The sequence below is a fragment of the Aquarana catesbeiana genome, linkage group LG02, assembly GCF_042186555.1.
Source record: "Aquarana catesbeiana isolate 2022-GZ linkage group LG02, ASM4218655v1, whole genome shotgun sequence".
Lineage (NCBI taxonomy): Eukaryota > Metazoa > Chordata > Amphibia > Anura > Ranidae > Aquarana > Aquarana catesbeiana.
In genome coordinates, this window is record NC_133325.1 from 574,928,081 (window position 1) to 574,950,422 (window position 22,342).

General features: G+C 43.4%; 1 protein-coding gene across 1 annotated transcript in view; it reads right to left on the reverse strand.

Annotated features, from left to right (window-relative positions):
- Window positions 1-1,243: 1,243 nt before the first annotated feature.
- LOC141127585 (uromodulin-like) overlaps window positions 1,244-22,342 on the reverse strand; it is a 177,164-nt gene continuing 156,065 nt past the window's right edge. Inside the window, exons 10-12 of the mRNA XM_073614187.1 lie at window positions 21,769-21,957; window positions 21,581-21,673; window positions 1,244-1,479 (exon numbers count right to left, since the gene is read on the reverse strand). Of these exons, the coding sequence (XP_073470288.1) occupies window positions 1,244-1,479; window positions 21,581-21,673; window positions 21,769-21,957 (518 nt within the window). The remainder of the gene's footprint in view (window positions 1,480-21,580; window positions 21,674-21,768; window positions 21,958-22,342) is intronic.

Genomic DNA, 22,342 nt, shown 5'->3' on the forward strand with positions numbered 1-22,342 from the left:
GCTCCCTAAGCCCCCGTTCACACCAGTGTGTTTTCTCCTGTGTTTATCATCATGCTGCACTGCACATCAATGCAAATGACATTATCCTTTTTGGTGTGCCCACTCACATCAATGCAGTGCAGCTGAAGCACATTTTTGAAAAGGTACAGACGCTTCTTTGGTGCAGTGTTTTGCCACATAGACTTCAATATACATGCATTTTTAGGGTAGGTTCATATCTATGCGGGTTTTAGTGCATTTGCAGATCTGCACAAACACACTACAATCCATTTAACATTTTATCCTATGGGTTCCATTCACATTTTTTGCAGTTTCCTGCATTGCGTTTTTTGGAAAGATGCGGGAACTTTTCTTACATGCAAACCGGTGCATTTTTTGTTCCATTGACTCAAAAAAAAAAGCATATATGTGTTTTTAAATTGCTTTCGGTAGGGTTTTGTGTTTAACAAACTGTCTTCTCCTCCTACCAAAAAATACAGGAAGCATGAAAACGCATCAAAAGCATATGAAAAATACACCACAAAAACGCATTTAGAAAAGCATAAACCTTACATGCATAGATTTAAACCTAGCCTTAGTGAGTTCTTGGCAGAGTTTTTCTATATAAAATCCAACCTTCAACTGCATCAGCATGAAAAAATGCATCAAAAATGCACAATGCCATACTAAAAAATTGAAAATCGCATCATCCTGCAGCAACACTATTGTTAACCTTGACTAGACAGAAAGTGTACTGCGTATGCATGGCCCGGGAGATCTTTTGTAAAGAACCGTGTAGCACTCAGTGGCCCCAAAGATAAAATCTCCATGGCCCATAGATTGGCAAGTGGAAAACTTAGGGGGCTTTCTCGGGGAGAGGGGTCTTCTCTAAATGCCTATCACTATGATGTCTATAAAAGAAATGTGGTTGTCACCTTGACAGGAAGGTAAACATCGATAAAGATTTTTTTCAAAAGTTCCATATTTTCACCAGTCTGGATTTCTGTTTTAATTCCTGACAAGAAGTGACAAAAAAAAAAAAAAATTATATATATATCTATCTATCTAAAAAAACAAAACAAAAACAAAGCTGTCAAGAGTCCCCTAATTTTTCCCCAATCAGTCCTAAATGAAAAAAGTTTGACTGCAGTTAGGCTATCTCTTGAAAAAAGTGAAACAGATTGCCGAGTGTCGATTTTTCCAGAAAAGTAAGGAATACACGCAAATCTAACACAGGAGTTGCTAAAATGAATGAATAAATAAATCAATAGTATGCTACCGTCACTGTGTTTCCACACCAATTGGATACTGCTTGGGCCTGGATAGTAGTCCCTTTCATCCCATTGATGGTGTCGGATATTGGGAAATTGCAGTTATTTGATGGGTCCCTCAGATGAATTGTGGAAGAGTCGAGACCAAGTGCTTCTAGTTCACATTTACTGACTGTGACTGTTATTGCTCTGTTTTCACAGGTGACCGTAGGGTGGAAATCAGAAAGTTCTGGGAAAGTTCAGCAAAAGAAGAAATATAAATCAATCAGTGGGCAATGTATACAAAAGCTGTTCTTTTATAGATCTACATTGATCCTCATCTTACTGGTCACTACTACTTACAGACACTTTCAGCCATATGGCCCAGTGCCCTAATAAAGAGAAATAAGCCCAACTGAACCCTTGTAATCTGTTACTGTGATGCAGCCAGGCTGTATATACAATAATAGATATGGGGATCTCTTTCCTTTATTTATATTTCAATACATTTTTTATTAAACAAGCAATGTATTATCCGTGTATGAAAACATATAATAATTTCAATTGTCCCAGCGTACACATCTTGACATATGGTGTAAATGGAAAGTACAGATATGAGTACAGCAAATAGTCATGTAGAAGTATTTACTATATAACCCCAGCTGCCTCAAATATGATGAGCGATCCGATCAGACGGGGCTCCTTTTTTCCCTTTTTAATTGTTACAGCGAGAGGTAAATATCGTGTACTGGCCGCACCTAGGAGAGTAAGACCTCAGTTCTCTCACACAATACACGGCTCTCCAGTGTCCCCCCCCCCCCCCTCCCTCACTGCTCCAATCAACTGCATTCTGTCTCCCCGAGTGGCACTGTTTATATAAACCGTGTTCTGGGAGAAGGGATGTCAGACTACTGGAGAGACAGAACAATGCTTTGTGTGAGAGAGCCGTGGTCCAACTATCCTATAAACTGGTAGCACAGGTATTTTAACCTTTTCTGCAGCACTTAGCTGCAAAAAAAAATAAGAAATAAAAGAGCCCCATGTTTATTACTGTATAAGTAGACTGACTGCATTACAGTAAAAAATAGCGAGAGTTCAATTGGACTCAACGCCAACTTTCTATTCAACACTGGTAAAATATTCAACCCATTTTGATTTGAACCCGATTTTGAATAAATGTAAGCTCATCCCTACTGTCCATCCAGTTTTGAGATTTACACAGCTCTGTCACACAGTACAGACCTGTCTGGTGGGGCAGGAGACCCAATTTTGCTCTACTGTAGTTCACTTAAAAAGGTCCTCTGTTTGTCGGTCTTATAACTGCACCATCTTTAATGTTATGCATTTTTAGGGTGTGCCCCCCAAGTCTATCTTTGTTTGTCTATTGTAAGGGTCCTGACCAGATTGGGCTTGGGCTGGAGCACCCCATTCCCCCCCCCCCCCCGCCATTACCTCTTATTTGTATTCACCTGTGTAATAGGAGGAATCCTTTTTAGTTCTCCCACATAGAGGAGTGTATTTCTCCCATGGTTATGAGAAGTGGGATCTTTCATTCTATGAATAGTGTAGGACCTGCTGATAATGAGGTACTTTGACACAGTAGTGGGCTTAAGCACTATGTGGCCATAAGGGGGGGCCCAAATCCTCATATTTTTTGCTTATTTGCTGAATATGTTCAGGTGTTTTAAATAGCCTTGCAGGATTTATATGTCATTTTAGCATATGTGCTCTGTAATCTTTTCCTCACTTACAGGTCCTGTCTTTCCACCAATCTGTAACTGGACAATGAAAGAAAAAGCAGCCTGATGAGATCAGTTCTCTGTCACTCTGCTCTCTACTCCATTTAACATGTTCCTTTCCCTGCAACACAGCTGATTGACTCCTTGTGCTGCATGTCCCTCTCCTATCTGACCTCTCCTATACAGGGAATGAAAAGGAGGCCGATTCCACGTCACATTCATGTAATTATACTGCTTGCATTTAAACAATACATGTAAGGGTCCTTTTACACGGGACAGATCCGTGATGATCCGCCCCGTGAACATCCGCTTGCTCAGCGGGGATCGCTCCGTGGATCCCCGCTGAGCAGGCAGATGACAGGTCCGTCGCTGCACACTGCAGCGACGGACCTGTCAGAGTGCCGCTCTCCCCTATGGAGGATCGGATGATGACGGACCGTAGAGTCTGTCGTCACCCGGTCCGATCCGAAAACGGATGGAAAAGTAGGTTTTTCCTCCGTTACACTTTTTCGGATGACCGGATCACCGCTGACATCCAACGCTCCATAGAGGTCTATGGAGGGTCCGTTCAGGTCCGCCTAAAAAACTGACATGCGGACCTGAACGGTTCGTTCATGTGAAAGAGGTCTTAGGATCTATTTACCTCTTGTAGACCGGTCACTATACATTTATGGCTGGCCCGTTCACTTATAGAGAGGACGTAAGCAGGCCATAGATGGAGCAAATTTATTTCCTGCAACCACGGGTTGCAGGAAAGTAATTTGCTTGATTCTCCCATCGACATAGTGCTGACAGGGGAATTCCTCCTGCTGAGCCATCAAATTCTCGTCGGAAGGGGAAAGCTGGGAGAAAACAGTGATTATTGCTAGTAGCTATAACAGCCGCTTGCACTCAACTCATGTATTTGACACAGACAGGTACATGAATCCGTCAGTGTCCTCCCTCCTTCCCCCATCACACAGACAGGCGCATGGCTGAGGAGTTTTGTAGTAGAGGTGGGTGGAGCCTGATGGGGGAACTAAAAAAGCTACTTCCTCAGGTTCTGCCCACCCAGTGACAATTCATTTCCCAAATATTTAGGTAACGACATCACCTATATTACTGTTTTCATTTAGCTTTCAGCTGGGGAATCTCCTGGTGGACAGCTAAATGAGACTGGGGATACAGCTCTGTGCAGGAAGTTGTCACATACAATGCCTTGAAAAAGTATTCATACCCCTTGACATTTTCCACATTTTGTCATGTTACAACCAAAAATGTAAATGTATTCTATTGGGCTTTTGTGCGATAGACCAACACAAAGTGGCACATAACTGTGAAGAGGAAGGCAAACGATAAAGGATTTTCAACATTTTTTACAAATAAATATGTGAAAAGTGTGGCGTGCATTTGTATTCAGCCCCCCCGAATCAATACATTGTAGAACCACTTTTCACTGCAATTATAGCTGCAAGTCTTTTTGGGTATGTGTCTACCAGCTTAGCACATCTAGAGAGTGACATTTTTTCCATTCTTTTTTGCGAAATAGCTCAAGTTCTGTCAGATTGGATGTAGAGCGTCTGCGAACAGCAATTTTCAAGTCTTGCCACAGATTCTCAATTGGATTTAGGTCTGGACTTGGACTAGTAGCTCTGGCTTTACGTTTAGGGTTGTTGTCCTGCTGGAAGGTGAACCTCCACCCCAGTCTCAAGTCTTTTGCAGACTCTAATGCCCCGTACACACGATCAGACATTCCCACAACAAAATCCATGGAATTTTTCCGACGGATGTTGGCTCAAACTTGTCTTGCATACACACGGTCACACAAACCTTGTTGGAAATTCCAAACGTCAAGAACGCGGTGACGTATAACACGTACGACGAGCCGAGAAAAATGAAGTTCAATAGCCAGTGCGGCTGTTCTGCTTGATTCTGAGCATGCATGGAACTTTGTGCGTCGGAATTGTGTACACACGATCAAAATTTACGACAACGGATGTTGTTGTCAAAAAATTTGAGATCCAGATCTCAAATTTTGTTTGTTGGAAATTCCGATGGAAAATGTCCGATGGAGCCTACACACGGTTGGAATTTCTGACAACAGGCTCCCGTCTGAAAATCCGACCGTGTGTACGGGGCATTACAGGTTTTCTTCTAAGATTGCCCTGTATTGGGCTCCATCCATATTCCCATCAACTCTGACAAGCTTCCTTGTCCCTGCTGAAGGAAAGCATTCCCACAACATGAGTCTGCCACCACCATGTTTCACGGTGGGCAGGGCCGGCCCAAAACATTGTGCTGCCAGGGCCCAAGAATGAAATGCTGCCCCCCCCCAAAAAAAAAAAAAAAAAATCACGCCCACCAAAAAGCCCCCACATTCATTATTTTATATCAAGATAATTAAAACTAAAATTAAATTTATCAGAAAATCTGATTTACATGCAACAGCACCTTGTCCATATGGAAAATTATATCACAAACCATTACGTTCAAATCCAAACCTTTTTTTGTTTATCCCTTTCAAGACTAAGCCCATTTTTGACATTTGGTGTTTAGATATATCTATAGAAAATATAATATATTTTTTAGCAGAGAATCTAGAGAATAAAATGGCGATTGTTGCAATATTTTATGTCACACGGTATTTGTGCAGCAGTGTTTTAAATGTAAACATCCCTTGTGACAGTAATAGGTGGTGACAGGTACTCTTTATGGAGGGATCGGGGGTCAAGGACCCCCGATCCCTCCTTTGCACTTCAAAGTATTCAGATCGCCATTTTGGGCGATTCTGAATACTGTATATTTTTTTAAAACCAGCGCCATTGGCAGCCAAGTAAAGGGGAAGTGATGTCATGACGTTGCTTTCGTGTTTACAATTAGGAGACTGGAATGAAGCCACTTACAGCTTCGTTCCAGTCTGTCCCTAGCCGCCTGAGGTGGCGGATTGTCGATCGGGCCTCCCGGTGGAACGGGGGGGCCCGGTAAGAGCGGCGGGAGGCAGGGGGGGGGCGTCCCCTCCCGCTCCTCCGACTTTTAGCCGCATCGGTTGTTATCCCTGGAAAGCCGATCGCCCGCTCTAAAAAAAACAGTACTGGGATGACGCCTGCAGCTGCGGGCATTATCCCGGTCTAACCCCCAAAAGCTGAGGCCGCACATCTGCGCATGCTCGGCGGGAAGGGGTTAAAGCACAAAAAATAAAACTGCAGAGGTGATCCAATACCACTAAAAGAAAGCTCTATTTGTAGGAAAAAAAAGGACGTACATTTTGTTTGGGTACAGCGTCGCACGACCGCGCAATTGTCAGTTGAACCTCCCAACTAAAAAGTTGTTGCTCTTGAAGTTGCATATCACAGAGACCGGTATTTTGATAATATTGAAGTTTGAGATTTCCATACATTAGAGGGTTCCACCATTATTGTTAAGTTATCGATTAGTAAGTTAGCGCTGCACTTTTCTTTTTTTTTGTGGTGTGGGAACATGTTAGTGCTTAGCGGCAGGCCTTTTACTAACACTTTATTTAACCTCCAGTAGTTTATTGTAAATAGTAGTGTGGTGATTACCTATTATACTAAAGATTGGCATGTGGAATTAATAAACATCAATGGATTTTAGTTGTGCCCCACCAGGCTGCTGATTGGTACTGATTGGCAGCACTGATTGGCATTAATAGGCAGCACTGCTGGACACTGATAGGTAGCAATGATCGGCAGCACTGATGGGCACCGATTGGCATTGATAGGCAGTAGGAATGAGCTTCGAGTCGAACTCATGTTCGACTCGAACATCGGCTGTTCGCAAGTTCGCCGAACAGCGAACAATTCGAATGACGCGGGACACCCTTTAAAAGTCTATGGGAGAAATAAAAAGTGCTCATTTTAAAGGCTTATATGTAAGTTATTGTCATAAAAAGTGTTTGGGGACCTGGGTGCTGCCCCAGGGGACATGGATCAATGCAAAAAAAAGTTTTAAAAATGGCCGTTTTTTTCAGGATTTTAATATTGCTTAAAGTCAAACAATAAAAGTGTAATATCCCTTTAAATTTCGTAGCTGGGGGGTGTCTATAGTATGCCTGTAAAGGGGCGCATGTTTCCCGTGTTTAGAACAGTCTTACAGCAAAATGACATTTCAAAGGAAAAAAGTCATTTAAAAAAAAGGAAGCATTTAAATAAAGGAATTGTCAAAAACTGTCTCTTGTCATTTTTGACAGTTTTTTTAGTGAAATGGTAGGGGTACTTTTGTACCCCATTACCATTTCACACAGACGGGGCGGGATCTGGGGGTCCCCTTGTTAACCACTTGCCGACCGCCTAACGTATATATACGTCGGCAGAATGGCACGGGCAGGCAGAATCACGTACCTGTACGTGATCTGCCTCCCGCGGGCGGGGGGTCCGATCGGACCCCCCCCCGGTGCCACCGGCGGTCGGCATCTGACTAGGAGCGTCGGGAGGCGAGGGGGAGACCATCCGATCGTGGCCCCCCCCTCGCGATCGCTCCCAGCCAATAGGAATCCTCCCCTGCCTGTGTGTAGTTTCACACAGGCAGAGGATGTGATGTCATCTCTCCTCGGTCTGGCAGTTTCCGTCCCAGCGCCGAGGAGAGAAGACATGTAAGTGCACACAACACACACACACACAGTAGAACATGCCAGGCATACTTTACACCCCCGATCCCCCCCCGATCGCCCCCCGATCCCCCCCCCCGATCACCCCCCCCTGTCACAAACTGACATTAGCAGTATTTTTTTTTTTTTTTTTCTGATTACTGCATAGTGTCAGTTTGTGACAGTTACAGTGTTAGGGCAGTGAATATTACCCCCCTTTAGGTCTAGGATACCCCCCTAACCCCCCCTAATAAAGTTTTAACCCCTTGATCACCCCCTGTCACCAGTGTCACTAAGCGATCATTTTTCTGATCGCTGTATTAGTGTCGCTGGTGACGCTAGTTAGGAACGTAAATATTTAGGTTCGCCGTCAGCGTTTTATAGCGTCAGGGACCCCCATATACTATCTAATAAAGGTTTTAACCCCTTGATTGCCCCCTAGTTAACCCTTTCACCACTGATCACCGTATAACTGTTACGAGTGACGCTGGTTAGTTCGTTTATTTTTTATAGTGTCAGGGCACCCGCCGTTTATTACCGAATAAAGGTTTAGCCCCCCGATCGCCCGGCGGTGATATGCGTCGCCCCAGGCAGCGTCAGATTAGCGCCAGTACCGCTAACACCCACGCACGCAGCATACGCCTCCCTTAGTGGTATAGTATCTGTACGGATCAATATCTGATCCAATCAGATCTATACTAGCGTCCCCAGCAGTTTAGGGTTCCCGAAAACGCAGTGTTAGCGGGATCAGCCCAGATACCTGCTAGCACCTGCGTTTTGCCCCTCCGCCCGGCCCACCCAAGTGCAGTATCGATCGATCACTGTCACTTACAAAACACTAAACGCATAACTGCAGCGTTCGCATAGTCAGGCCTGATCCCTGCGATCGCTAACAGTTTTTTTGGTAGCGTTTTGGTGAACTGGCAAGCACCAGCCCCAGGCAGCGTCAGGTTAGTGCCAGTAGCGCTAACACCCACGCACGCAGCATACGCCTCCCTTAGTGCTATAGTATCTGATCGGATCAATATCTGATCCGATCAGATCTATACTAGCATCCCCAGCAGTTTAGGGTTCCCACAAACGCAGTGTTAGCGGGATCAGCCCAGATACCTGCTAGCACCTGCGTTTTGCCCCTCCGCCCGGCCCAGCCCAGCCCACCCAAGTGCAGTATCGATCGATCACTGACACTTACAAAACACTAAACGCATAACTGCAGCGTTCGCAGAGTCAGGCCTGATCCCTGCGATCGCTAACAGTTTTTTTGGTAGCGTTTTGGTGAACTGGCAAGCACCAGCGGCCTAGTACACCCCGGTCGTAGTCAAACCAGCACTGCAGTAACACTTGGTGACGTGGCGAGTCCTATAAGTGCAGTTCAAGCTGGTGAGGTGGCAAGCACAAGTAGTGTCCCGCTGCCACCAAGAAGACAAACACAGGCCCGTCGTGCCCATAGTGCCCTTCCTGCTGCATTCGCCAATCCTAATTGGGAACCCACCGCTTCTGCAGCGCCCGTACTTCCCCCATTCACATCCCCAACCAAATGCAGTCGGCTGCATGAGAGGCATTTTCTTTATGTCCTCCCGAGTACCCCTACCCAACGAACCCCCAAAAAAGATGTTGTGTCTGCAGGAAGCGCGGATATAGGCGTGACACCCGCTATTATTGTCCCTCCTGTCCTGACAATCCTGGTCTTTGCATTGGTGAATGTTTTGAACGCTACCATACACTAGTTGAGTATTAGCGTAGGGTACAGCATTGCACAGACTAGGCACACTTTCACAGGGTCTCCCAAGATGCCATCGCATTTTGAGAGACCCGAACCTGGAACCGGTTACAGTTATAAAAGTTAGTTACAAAAAAAAGTGTAAAAAAAAAAAAAAAAAAAAAAACATACAAAAATATAAAATAAAAAAAAAATAGTTGTCGTTTTATTGTTCTTTCTCTCTCTATTCTCTCTCTCTATTGTTCTGTTCTTTTTTACTGTATTCTATTCTGCAATGTTTTATTGTTATTATGTTTTATCATGTTTGCTTTTCAGGTATGCAGTTTTTTATACCTTACCGTTTACTGTGCTTTATTGTTAACCATTTTTTTGTCTTCAGGTACGCCATTCACGACTTTGAGTGGTTATACCAGAATGATGCCTGCAGGTTTAGGTATCATCTTGGTATCATTCTTTTCAGCCAGCGGTCGGCTTTCATGTAAAAGCAATCCTAGCGGCTAATTAGCCTCTAGACTGCTTTTACAAGCAGTGGGAGGGAATGCCCCTCCCCCCCCCAACGTCTTCCGTGTTTTTCTCTGGCTCTCCTGTCTCAACAGGGAACCTGAAAATGCAGCCGGTGATTCAGCCAGCTGACCATAGAGCTGATCAGAGACCAGAGTGGCTCCAAACATCTCTATGGCCTAAGAAACCGGAAGCTATGAGCATTTTATGACTTAGATTTCGCCGGATGTAAACAGCGCCATTGGGAAATTGGGAAAGCATTTTATCACACCGATCTTGGTGTGGTCAGATGCTTTGAGGGCAGAGGAGAAATCTAGGGTCTAATAGACCCCAATTTTTGCAAAAAAGAGTACCTGTCACTACCTATTGCTATGATAGGGGATATTTACATTCCCTGAGATAACAATAAAAATGATTAAAAAAAAAAAAAAAATGAAAGGAACAGTTTAAAAATAAGATAAAAAAATAATAATAATAAAGAAAAAAAAAAAAAAAAAAAAAAAAAAAAAAAAAAGCACCCCTGTCCCCCCTGCTCTCGCGCTTAGGCGAACGCAAGCGTCGGTCTGGCGTCAAATGTAAACAGCAATTGCACCATGCATGTGAGGTATCGCCGCGAAGGTCAGATCGAGGGCAGTAAGTTTAGCAGTAGACCTCCTCTGTAAATCTAAAGTGGTAACCTGTAAAGGCTTTTAAAGGCTTTTAAAAATGTATTTAGTTTGTCGCCACTGCACGTTTGTGCGCAATTTTAAAGCATGTCATGTTTGGTATCCATGTACTCGGCCTAAGATCATCTTTTTTATTTCATCAAACATTTGGGCAATATAGTGTGTTTTAGTGCATTAAAATGTAAAAAAGTGTGTTTTTTCCCCAAAAAATGCGTTTGAAAAATCGCTGCGCAAATACTGTGTGAAAAAAAAAAATGAAACACCCACCATTTTAATCTGTAGGGCATTTGCTTTAAAAAAAATATATAATGTTTGGGGGTTCAAAGTAATTTTCTTGCAAAAAAAAATTATTTTTTTATGTAAACAATAAGTGTCAGAAAGGGCTTTGTCTTCAAGTGGTTAGAAGAGTGGGTGATGTGTGACATAAGCTTCTAGATGTTGTGCATAAAATGCCAGGACAGTTCAAAACCCCCCCAAATGACCCCATTTTGGAAAGTAGACACCCCAAGCTATTTGCTGAGAGTCATGTTGAGTCCATGGAATAATTTATATTGTGACACAAGTTGCGGGAAAGAGACAATTTTTTATTTTTTTTATTTTTTTTTGCGCAAAGTTGTCACTAAATGATATATTGCTCAAACATGCCATGGGAATATGTGAAATTACACCCCAAAATACATTCTGCTGCTTCTCCTGAGTACGGGGATACCACATGTGTGAGACTTTTTGGGAGCCTAGCCGCGTACGGGACCCTGAAAACCAAGCACCGCCTTCAGGCTTTCTAAGGCCGTAAATTTTTGATTTCACTCTTCACTGCCTATCACAGTTTCGGAGGCCATGGAATGCCCAGGTTGCAAAAAACCCCCCCAAATGACCCCATTTTGGAAAGTAGACACCCCAAGCTATTTGATGAGAGGTATAGTGAGTATTTTGCAGACCTCACTTTTTGTCACAAAGTTTTGAAAATTGAAAAAAGAAAAAAAAAAATTTTTTTTCTCGTCTTTCTTTATTTTCAAAAACAAATGAGAGCTGCAAAATACTCACCATGCCTCTCAGCAAATAGCTTGGGGTGTCTACTTTCCAAAATGGGGTCATTTGGGGGGGGTTTGTGCCACCTGGGCATTCCATGGCCTCCGAAACTGTGATAGGCAGTGAGGAGTAAAATCAAAAATGTACGCCCTTAGAAATCCTGAAGGTGGTGATTGGTTTTCGGGGTCCCGTACGCGGCTAGGCTCCCAAAAAGTCCCACACATGTGGTATCCCCATACTCAGGAGAAGCAGCTAAATGTATTTTGGGGTGCAATTCCACATATGCCCATGGCCTGTGTGAGCAATATATCATTTAGTGACAACTTTGTGCAAAAAAAAAAAAAAAAAAAAAAAATTTGTCACTTTCCCGCAACTTGTGTCAAAATATAAAACATTCCATGGACTCAACATGCCTCAAAGCAAATAGCTTGGGGTGTCTACTTTCCAAAATGGGGTCATTTGGGGGGGTTTTATGTCATCTGGGCATTTTATGGCCTTCAAAACTGTGATAGGTAGTGAGGAGTAAAATCAAAAATGTACGCCCTTAGAAATCCTGAAGGCAGTGATTGGTTTTCGGGGCTCCGTACGCGGCTAGACTCCCAAAAAGTCCCACACATGTGGTATCCCCATACTCAGGAGAAGCAGCAGAATGTATTTTGGGGTGCAATTCCACATATGCCCATGGCCTGTGTGAGCAATATATCATTTAGTGACAACTTTTTGTAATTTTTTTTTTTTTTTTTTTTTTTTTTTGTCATTATTCAATCACTTGGGACAAAAAAAATGAATATTCAATGGGCTCAACATGCCTCTCAGCAAATTCCTTGGGGTGTCTACTTTCCAAAATGGGGTCATTTGTGGGGGTTTTGTACTGCCCTGCCATTTTAGCACCTCAAGAAACGACATAGGCAGTCATAAATTAAAGGCTGTGTAAATTCCAGAAAATGTACCCTAGTTTGTAGACGCTATAACTTTTGCGCAAACCAATAAATATACACTTATTGACATTTTTTTTACCAAAGACATGTGGCCGAATACATTTTGGCCTAAATGTATGACTAAAATTGAGTTTATTGGATTTTTTTTAGAACAAAAAGTAGAAAATATCATTTTTTTTCAAAATTTTCGGTCTTTTTCCGTGTATAGCGCAAAAAATAAAAACGGCAGAGGTGATCAAATACTATCAAAAGAAAGCTCTATTTGTGGGAAGAAAAGGACGCAAATTTCGTTTGGGTACAGCATTGCATGACCGCGCAATTAGCAGTTAAAGCGACGCAGTGCCGAATTGTAAAAAGTGCTCTGGTCAGGAAGGGGGTAAAACCTTCCGGGGCTGAAGTGGTTAAAGGGGGCTTGCAGATTCCGATAAGCCGCCCGCAGACCCCCACAACCACCGGCCAGGGTTGTGGGGATGAGGCCCTTGTCCTCATCAACATGGGGACAAGGTGTTTTGGGGGGCTACCCCAAAGCACCCTCCCAATGTTGAGGACATGTGGCCTGGTACGGTTCAGGAGGGGGGGCTCTCTCTCATCCCCCCTCTTTTCCTGCGGCCTACCAGGTTGCGTGCTCGGATAAGGGTCTGGTATGGAATTTAGGGGGACCCCCACGTCATTTTTTTAAAAATTTTGGTTCGGGATTCCCCTGTGGGGAATTCCCATGCCATTTTTATCAATGAACTTCTATGTGTATTGTCGGACCGGCAATGCATTAATAGCCGCGAGTAGTTTTAAATGAATTTTTTTCTTTGAAATGTCATTTTGCTGTCAGACTGTTCTAAACACGGGAAACATGCGTCCCTTTACAGGCATATAAACACCCCCCAGTTATGAAATTTAAAGGGATATCACACTTTTATTGTTTGATTTTAAGCATTATTAGAATCACTGCTCCTAAAAAAAAGTCAGTTTTTAAATTTTTTTTTGCATTGATCCATGTCCCCTGGGGCAGGACTCAGGTCCCCAAACACTTTTTTATGACAATAACTTGCATATAAGCCTTTAAAATTAGCACTTTTGATTATTCATGTTTGTGTCCCATAGACTTTAACGGTGTTCGCATGTTCGAACGAACTTTTTTCCTGTTCGCATGTTCTGGTGCGAACCGAACAGGGGGTGTTCGGCTCATCCCTAATAGGCAGCACTGATAGGTGCCACTGATGGGCGTCACTGATAGGCGACATTGATAGGTGGCACTGACAGGGGAGAGGGGGAGTTTCACATTAGGCAGATCATAAGGCTTGCTGGAGCCCCTCAGTGTGTGACACTGTTATCTAAAGTAACTGCATTGAGGTAGATAGATCAGCTGTTACAACTCAGAGGTGATCTCGGGGGTGGGAGGAGCCGCGGGACTGAGCAGCTATCAAACACCAGCCAATCATCGGGCTGTTTAAGAAAGGGGCGGAGCCACATAAATGTAGCAGCCCGCCCAGACCCTATCCCATTGGCTTGTTATTGTGTGTATTTTACATCTGCATGGAGTTTAACTTTATAGTGGATGCAAACCCAATTACTAAAATTTCATAAGCCATTTTTAATCTTCTCATATCTACAGCTTTTATTTAAATAACACCTGGTGCTCCTGCCATAAAATTCCTGGTTCAGGCACTGCTGGTCATAGAGTGACAACAGTAGTGATGCTGCATTGTCACCCTGTTACATGGGCTTCTGATAAAAATGACAAGGGGCGTTTCAACACGCATTATGAAGGCACAGACCACTGTTGTCACCATAAGGAATATTAATCTGTGTTAGGGACCTTAGGCTGTAAGCTCCTTGATGGTAGGGACTGATGTGAATGTACAATGTATATGTAAAGCGCGGCGTAGATTAACAGCGATATATAAGTACCTGAAATAAAAAAAATAATAAGGAAAGCCACCCTGTAAAATGCTGTCATCCCAGGAGTACATACATATAGAAATAAAGTTGGGCAGCACAGTGGCGCAGTGGGTAGCACTCTCGCCTAGCAGTAAGAAGGGTCGCTGGTTCGAATCCCGACCACGACACTACCTGCCTGGAGTTTGCATGTTCTCCCTGTGTCTGCGTGGGTTTCCTCCGGGTACTCCGGTTTCCTCCCACACTCCAAAGACATGCTGGTAGGTTAATTGGATCCTGTCTAAATCGGCCCTAGTATAGGTATGAATGTGAGTTAGGGACCTTAGATTGTAAGCTCCTTGAGGGTATAGGGACTGATGTGAATGTATAATATATATATGTAAAGCGCTGCGTAAATTGACGGCGCTATATAAGTACCTGAAATAAATAAATAAATAAAGTGGCTGCAAAGAGGCTGCAGAAGATCAGCATCACTGAGATGCAACAAGGATGAAAAAAGGTGAAAACAAATATTTTTTTTTTAAATGCCAATTATTAAGGATGCACTGGGGCCAATTTACTAAAACTGGAGAGTGCAAAATCTGGTGTAGCTGTGCAGGGTAGCCAATCAGCTTCTAACTTCAGCTTGTTCAATTAGGTTTTGACAATAAAACGTGGAAGTTGATTGGTTTCTATGCAGAGCTGCACCAGATTTTACACTCTCCACTTTTAGTAAATCAACCCCACTGTGCTTTAGCAAACTAAATTTCATTGTTAGGGAGAATGTCATTGACTTAAATGGGATGTTCTAGTTTTTTAACCGCTTCAGCCCCCGAAGATTTTACCCCCTTCCTGACCAGAGCGTTTTTTGCGATTCGGCACTGCGTCGCTTTAACTGACAATTACGCGGTCGTGCGACGTGGCTCCCAAACAAAATTGACGTCCTTTTTTTCCCACAAATAGAGCTTTCTTTTGGTGGTATTTGATTGCCTCTGCGATTTTTATTTTTTGCACTATAAACAAAATAACGACAATTTTGAAAAAAATCTCCCCAATAATATATACATTTTTTTTTTTCTTTTTTTCGGTGAGGATGTGACATGCTTTGTTTGGGGGAGGGGCCTGGTAGTGGGGCTGTGGAGGACGGAGGCTGGAGCGAAGATGGCTATCCAGAAGGCACGGGGTGAGAGTCCGAGGCCAGCCGATTAAATCTTCCTCCTAGGCAGCGGAGGTGCACGCATGACGGCCTGTCACTCAGAAGAGGAGAGAAGATCTGTTGCCCAAGCACAATAGATCAGACGGCTGGCCGGCGGAGCGGCCGTTTGCCGCCACAGCGTCCTCCCGCTCCCCCCTTCGGCTTGGCTCCCTGGAGGCTCCCTGGATGCTCTCCGACCCATCCCCCTCATCTCTTCAGCCGTATAGCATCAGCACGAGGAGTGAGTGCGAACAGTGCACTCAGTGAATGGCGGTCTCTGTAGAGCAGAACGCTGACAAGTAAAGATCAGGTGGTGTGGGGATCCCCTCTCTTCAGGCAGCGATCAACCCTATCAAGGAGAAGCAGAGTGCTGGGAAGTCCCAGAGAGGACTGCAGGACCCAGGTAGGACTTTCTTTTTGGAGTTTAACCTCACTTACCTGAACTATACTGCTGTGATTGAGAGTCAATGTTAGTTAAGATCAGGGGCCTACAAAGGGTCCCGTTCTCATGGCGGTTCAATGAAGATCTTCTCAAGAAAGACAATGTTGTTGATAAAATTCAACGGGAGATTGATGAGTTCTTCGCCAATAACGAGTCGAGTGAGATAGCGGGAGCAGTCCTCTGGGAGGCCTTCAAGGCTTACATAAGGGGGGGTTCTAATTTCCATAAGTTCAGGTGAGAAGAGAAAAAGGGGAAAAAAGAAAGAAAGTCTTATTGCTAAAATTCACCAGCTAGAGCAGCTCCATAAAGCCTCTAGGGGCAATGAAGAACCCTTATTTAACCACTTGACATCCGCGCTATGGCCGAATGACGGCCACAGCGCGGACCTACATTCCCGGGAGGCCGTCATATGACGGCCTCCCCTGTGCACGCTCCCTGCGCGCGCCCTACAGGGCGCGCGCCGGGCGCGGTGTGATCACCGAGTCACTGAGACTCGGCTGATCACCGATCTGAGTAAGGGGCCGGTCCCGGCCCCTTACCATGTGATCAGCTGTCAGCCAATGACAGCTGATCACATGATGTAAACAGGAAGATCGGTAATCGGTTTTTTTTTTACTCGCGCTGACAGCGCGAGTAAAGAAAAAAGCCGATCACCGGCTCAGATGCCAGGGACATCAGTCCCAAAGTAAGAGCACAAAACATTCTCATCAGTGCCACCCAAAAGTGCCACCTAACAGTGCCACCTAACAGTGCCCACAGTGCCACCTAACAGTGCCCACAGTGCCACCTAACAGTGCCCACAGTGCCACCTATCAATGCCAACAAGTGCCACCTATCAATGCTCACAAGTGCCACCTACCAATGCCCACCTGTAGTGCCAATCAGTGCCACCTGTCAGTGCTGCCCATCACTGCCACCCATCAGTGCCCATCACTGCCACCCATCAGTGCCCATCACTGCCACCTATCAGTGCCCATCACTGCCGCCTCATCAACGTACATCAATGAAGGAGAAAAATTACCCGTTAAAATTTTTTTATAACAAAATATAAAAAAAAAAATTTTTTTTTTTAAAAAAAATTCAGGTTTTTAAATTTTTTTAACAAAAAGTAAAAACCGCAGAGGTGATCAAATACCACTAAAAGAAAGCTCTATTTGTGGGAAAAAAATGATAAAAATTTCATTTGGGTACAGCGTTGTATGACCGCGCAATTGTCATTCAAAATGCGTTAGCGCTGAAAGCTAAAAATTGGTCTGGATAGGAGGGGGGTTTAAGTGCTCGGTAAGCAAGTGGTTAAAGAACTGACATTAAAAAGAGAAGAGCTTAGGGAGTTATTAGAAGAAGAGTCGGTGAAAATTAGGAATAAATATCTAAAAAATTTCCATCTGAAGGGAAATAAGGTGGGGAAACACTTAGCATCAGTTATTAGGAAAAAAAGGAGGAGAATTTTATAGAAGATCAAAAATAAAAAAGGTGAAATGAGACATACTACCAAAGAGATAGGAGAGGAATTCAGACAATTTTATTCATCGCTCTACTCGGTTGGGCAAAGGGAAAAAAGTAATGGAAATAAGGAGGAGAAGATGAGAGAGTTCTTAAAAGGGGCGGGGCTTCCTACCTTGTCGGAAACAGAAACATTGGAGCTGGAGAGCCCGATAGCGGAAGAGGAGGTATACGTGGCCCTAAAGTCATCCCCCCAGGGCAAGAGCCCGGGGCCAGATGGCTTTACAATCAGCTTCTATAAAAAAATTTAGTAGCACCCTGGTCCCTCGGCTGAGCCAAATTTGGAATGGTTTGGGGAAGCAAGGAGACCTGTGTAGAGATGCCCTGTTGGCTTCAGTGACACTTATTCCTAAAGAGATGAGGGACCTACCTCATGCGCGAGTTATAGACCGATCGCGCTTTTAAATGCGGACACTAAACTTTATGCAAAAGTCTTGGCTTCACGGCTCAGGGAAAAAATGACCTATCTGGTTCATCCGGACCAGGTGGGATTTGTTCCTGGAAGGGAGGGTAGAGACAATGGGGTGCGATCCCTCCTGATAATGGAGGCATTTAAATCAAGTGGATCCCCCAGTCTGCTTCTGTCGATAGATGCCAAAAAGGCATTCGACAGAGTAGACTGGGGGTTCATGTTTTGCACTCTCGAAGTATTGGGAGTAGGGCCAACAATGTTAAAATGGATAAAAATCTTATATAACCAACCTACGGCATTTGTAAAGGTCACTAACGTACCATCAGCACAGTTCGCTATGAAAAACGGGACGAGGCAAGGCTGTCCTTTGTCCCCGCTTTTGTTTGTTCTAGCTTTAGAACCTCTGCTAGCATCGATCAGGAAAAATCCCAATATAAGTGGCTGTTTAGTGGGGGAGGAAGAACATAAATTGGCCGCGTTTGCGGAGGACGTACTCTTTTATGTCTCTAAACCTAGAATTACGATACCAAACTTATTGTCCACACTGAGGAATTATAGTGAGCTTTCAAATTTTAAAATCAACATAGAGAAGTCTGAAGCCTTAAAAATCAATATTAATAAACAGGAAGCAAGCAGACTTGGCGAAGGGTTTCATTTCCCATGGAAAGACAATATAAAGTACCTGGGGGTCAAATTAACGGGTTATAGGGAGAAGTTGTATAAGCTGAACTTTATTCCTCTATTAAACGAAATTAGAGCCAAAATTAATAGAATATGACATTGCCCTGTCTCATGGATGGGGCGAATTAACTTAGTAAAGATGGTGTTAGCCCCAAAGGCGCTATATAAGATGCAGATGCTCCCGATTCCCGTACCTCAAAACTATTTTAAAGTATTGAACAGTCTAATAAGTAAATATGTCTGGGACAACAAGAAACCTAGGATAGCCCATACTGTATTGAGGAAAGAAAAAGTAAGTGGGGGGCTGGTCTTATCAGATTTCAGGATTTACTATAAAGCAATTGTTATAGCACGGGCACTGGACTGGGAAAATAAAAGGTGGGTCAACTTAGAAAAAGGGTTAAGCAACACACAGTTAAACCATTTGATTTGGAATCCCCCACATCTTAGGAACCTGGGTAAGGACACACACTATATGACACACCTTACAAAATTTGGGATCAGATGCACTTGAGCAATAAATGGGAATACAACTCACCTTTAATTTTTTTGAAAGAGAATATGTACTTTCCCCCGGGGATGGAGAAAGTAGGTGGAAATTGGATATTGGACAGAGAGGCACAAGCAAGAGGTATCACTAAGCATGGGAAAATTTGCACTTTTCAAGAATTAGCGGCACAAGAGGATTTATTGCTATTAAATGGGTGGAGATACGGCCAGCTCGCACACTTTATTAAGAGTCTTCCGGGCCCGTTAAGGGAGGAAGCGGAATATAGACCAATAGAGAAACTATTTTGTAAGGACTCAGTGAAGAGGAAAATCTCAGAGATTTACAAAATTTTGGTGAGGGGAATGGGGATGGAGCCACCTCCTTTCATTAAAAAAATGGGAAGAGGAATTGGGAGCATGCTGCGATGGGGATAAAGTGAGGTGCATCTTGGGGGCAACGCACGGAACGGCAGTTGATACAAAAACGAGGGAGAGCAACTACAAGTGTTTGACCAGGTGGTATATGACCCCGGTCAGAGTCAGCAAGTTTAAACCAGAAAGGTCCCCTAACTGTTGGAGAGGATGTGGGTCACTAGGAACCATGGCGCACCTGTGGTGGGAATGTCCCAAATTTAAAATCTTTTGGCAAGAAGTAATTAAGTTAATCGAAGAAATAACGAGTAAAGCGATCCAGTTCAACCCCTAGGAATGCTTGTTCCATAGGTCGGAAGGAGGGAAAAGAGCGTATAAAACATCAATAGTCCCAGTTTTACTAAATTCAGCTAAGAACGCAATTCCAAAGAAATGACAAGAATCAGAAGCGCCGAGGATTAGGGATTGGGTTGCCAGAGTGAATGAAATCTACACTCTGGAGAGAGAAGAGTCAGGAGATTATTTAGAAAGGGACCAAAATGAACAAAGGGGAAAATGGGATTGCTGGATAGCATTTAAAAAAACTGAGCGATATGTGGAAGTAATGGTGTCGTAAAATGGGATCAGGAGCACAAGAACTCGTCAAGACTCAATTGGACGGGAAATAATCTGCAGGGGTTGGGAGGGGGGATTGGAGGGAGGGTAAGGTAGAGACTTATGGGGGGGCTTATTTATTACATGTGTGTAAGAGAATTGGTGAATTTTGTTAGAAGCCCTACGGTGTTCCCCCCAAATGTCTGGGGTTTACTTTTTGTATTAAGATTTTGAAAAATTAAAGATTTAAAAAAAAAAAAATTTTCTCCTCAGTTTAGGCCGATACGTATTCTTCTACATATTTTTGGTAAAAAAAAAAAAAAAAAAAAAAAAAAAAAAAAAATCGCAATAAGCGTTTATTGATTGGTTTGCGCAAAAGTTATAGCGTTTACTAAATAGGGGATAATTTTATGGCATTTTTATTAATAATTTTTTTTTTAACTAGTAATGGCGGCGATCAGCGATTTTTATTGTGACTGCGACGTTATGGCGGACATATCGGACATTTTTGACACATTTTTTGGGACCATTGTCATTTATACAGCGATCAGTGCGATTAAAAATGCACCAATTACTGTGTAAATGACACTGGCATTGAAGGGGTTAACCACTAGGGGGGCAGGGAGGGGTTAAGTGTGTCCTAGGGGTATGATTACTAACTGTAGGGGGATGGGCTAGCAGTGTCATTACTCTGATCACAGCTCCCGATGACAGGGAGCTGTGATCAGTGACACTTGTCACTAGGCAGAACGGGGAGATGCTGTTTACATCAGCAACTCCCCGTTCATCCTCTCTGCGACCCGACTCACGGAGCCCCCGGCCGGCGCGCACGCAGCGGCATGGCGGGGAATTCAAATGGACGTACAGGTACGCCCATTTGCCCAGCCGTGCCATTCTGCCGATGTACATCGGCGTGCGCCGGTCAGGAACCGGTTAATGTTAAATAGAGCAGCCTGATTTAAATAATCCTACCAATATATAATAGTGTTTTAATGTATGCCCAGCCATATTTTCTCATGACATAAAACTAATTCTACTTTATTATTTGCAGTGCCACAAAATAGTTGTGCTTTCCTGGTCCTTCTCACATTCACATTACAAGTCCTTGACTTGTTGAAAACAATGCTCTCCCTGTGTGGCTGATATCCTGATCCACAGTTAAGGGTTCTATGGGCTGCCATTGCTGAACTAGCCTGATTAAAATGCTGGTTTCCTGGCTGTCATGTTGATGATTTGGCTTCAGTCAGCAACTAAGGAACAGATATAGATATCAGGATCTCTGACTTTTCTCCAGTTGTAATTTCCTGCATGCTTGTTCCAGGTCAGAGATTCAGAAACCAGCACTTTGAAAATGATCACCGGTGTCAGTCCCCATAATATTCTCATGTCTGGTGTACTTTAATCAGCAAATAAAACTACTGATCCACTAAGAGCGCCATCTAATGACAAATCTACATACAATATATATATATATATATATTATATATAACAAAAACATGACAGAGCAAAGCATACACTGACAAAAACCCATAATATATTCCCACCAAGCACATACTGTACATTCTCTTTAATGACCAAATTGGCATTGAAAAGGAAAGAAAATAAAGAAAGTCTTACTCAGATTTCTGTACACGGTGGTATTACATTCACATATTCCTAATGAGTTGCAAACTTCATCTGTAGCACATTTTGTCTCACAGAAAGGAAAAACTGAAGAAGACAAAGCAGAAAAATATCTTATAAATGACAAATCCTAAATGGTCAGACTCAGAAAGTTAACTCTGAACTGATATGAAAATACTTACTTGAGCAACAGGACTGATTTTTATTGTAGAATAGGCCATCTGGACAGCATAACACAGGGTTAGGGCAATCAATACGTGGAGTTGGGACACAGGTCAGAAGGGGATCACTACTACATGAACATCCATTGTCAGAAGTACAGCTCCCAGTACACGAGGCAGAGTCACAAAATGTCAGATCCGCGTACGTAGCTGGGAAGAGAAGAAAAAGATGATATCAGAAGTCAGGACTTTTTGTAGTTAGTCAGTTTTCAGGTCAAGTCACATGACTAAAAAACATCTGCAATATCTTTAGAACTGCAAAAAATATTTGTAAAACTGGCCATAAACGATTGAAAACAGTAAAAAAACAAAACAAAAAAACCCAACTTCTAATCAGAATTTGTATTACTCCCTTGGTGACGGCAATGACTTTATAGTCCTAATGTAAAATGCCCATTTACTTTGAGAATGAAAGGAAAAGGGGGAAAAACAGCCAGAACCCCCTTTTCCACATGGGATTGCGGCAGCGGGGGTTGCTAGGATCACCTCAGGTTGAAAAAATGCAGGAAAGTTTCTGATTGGCCCCCTTGTTTGC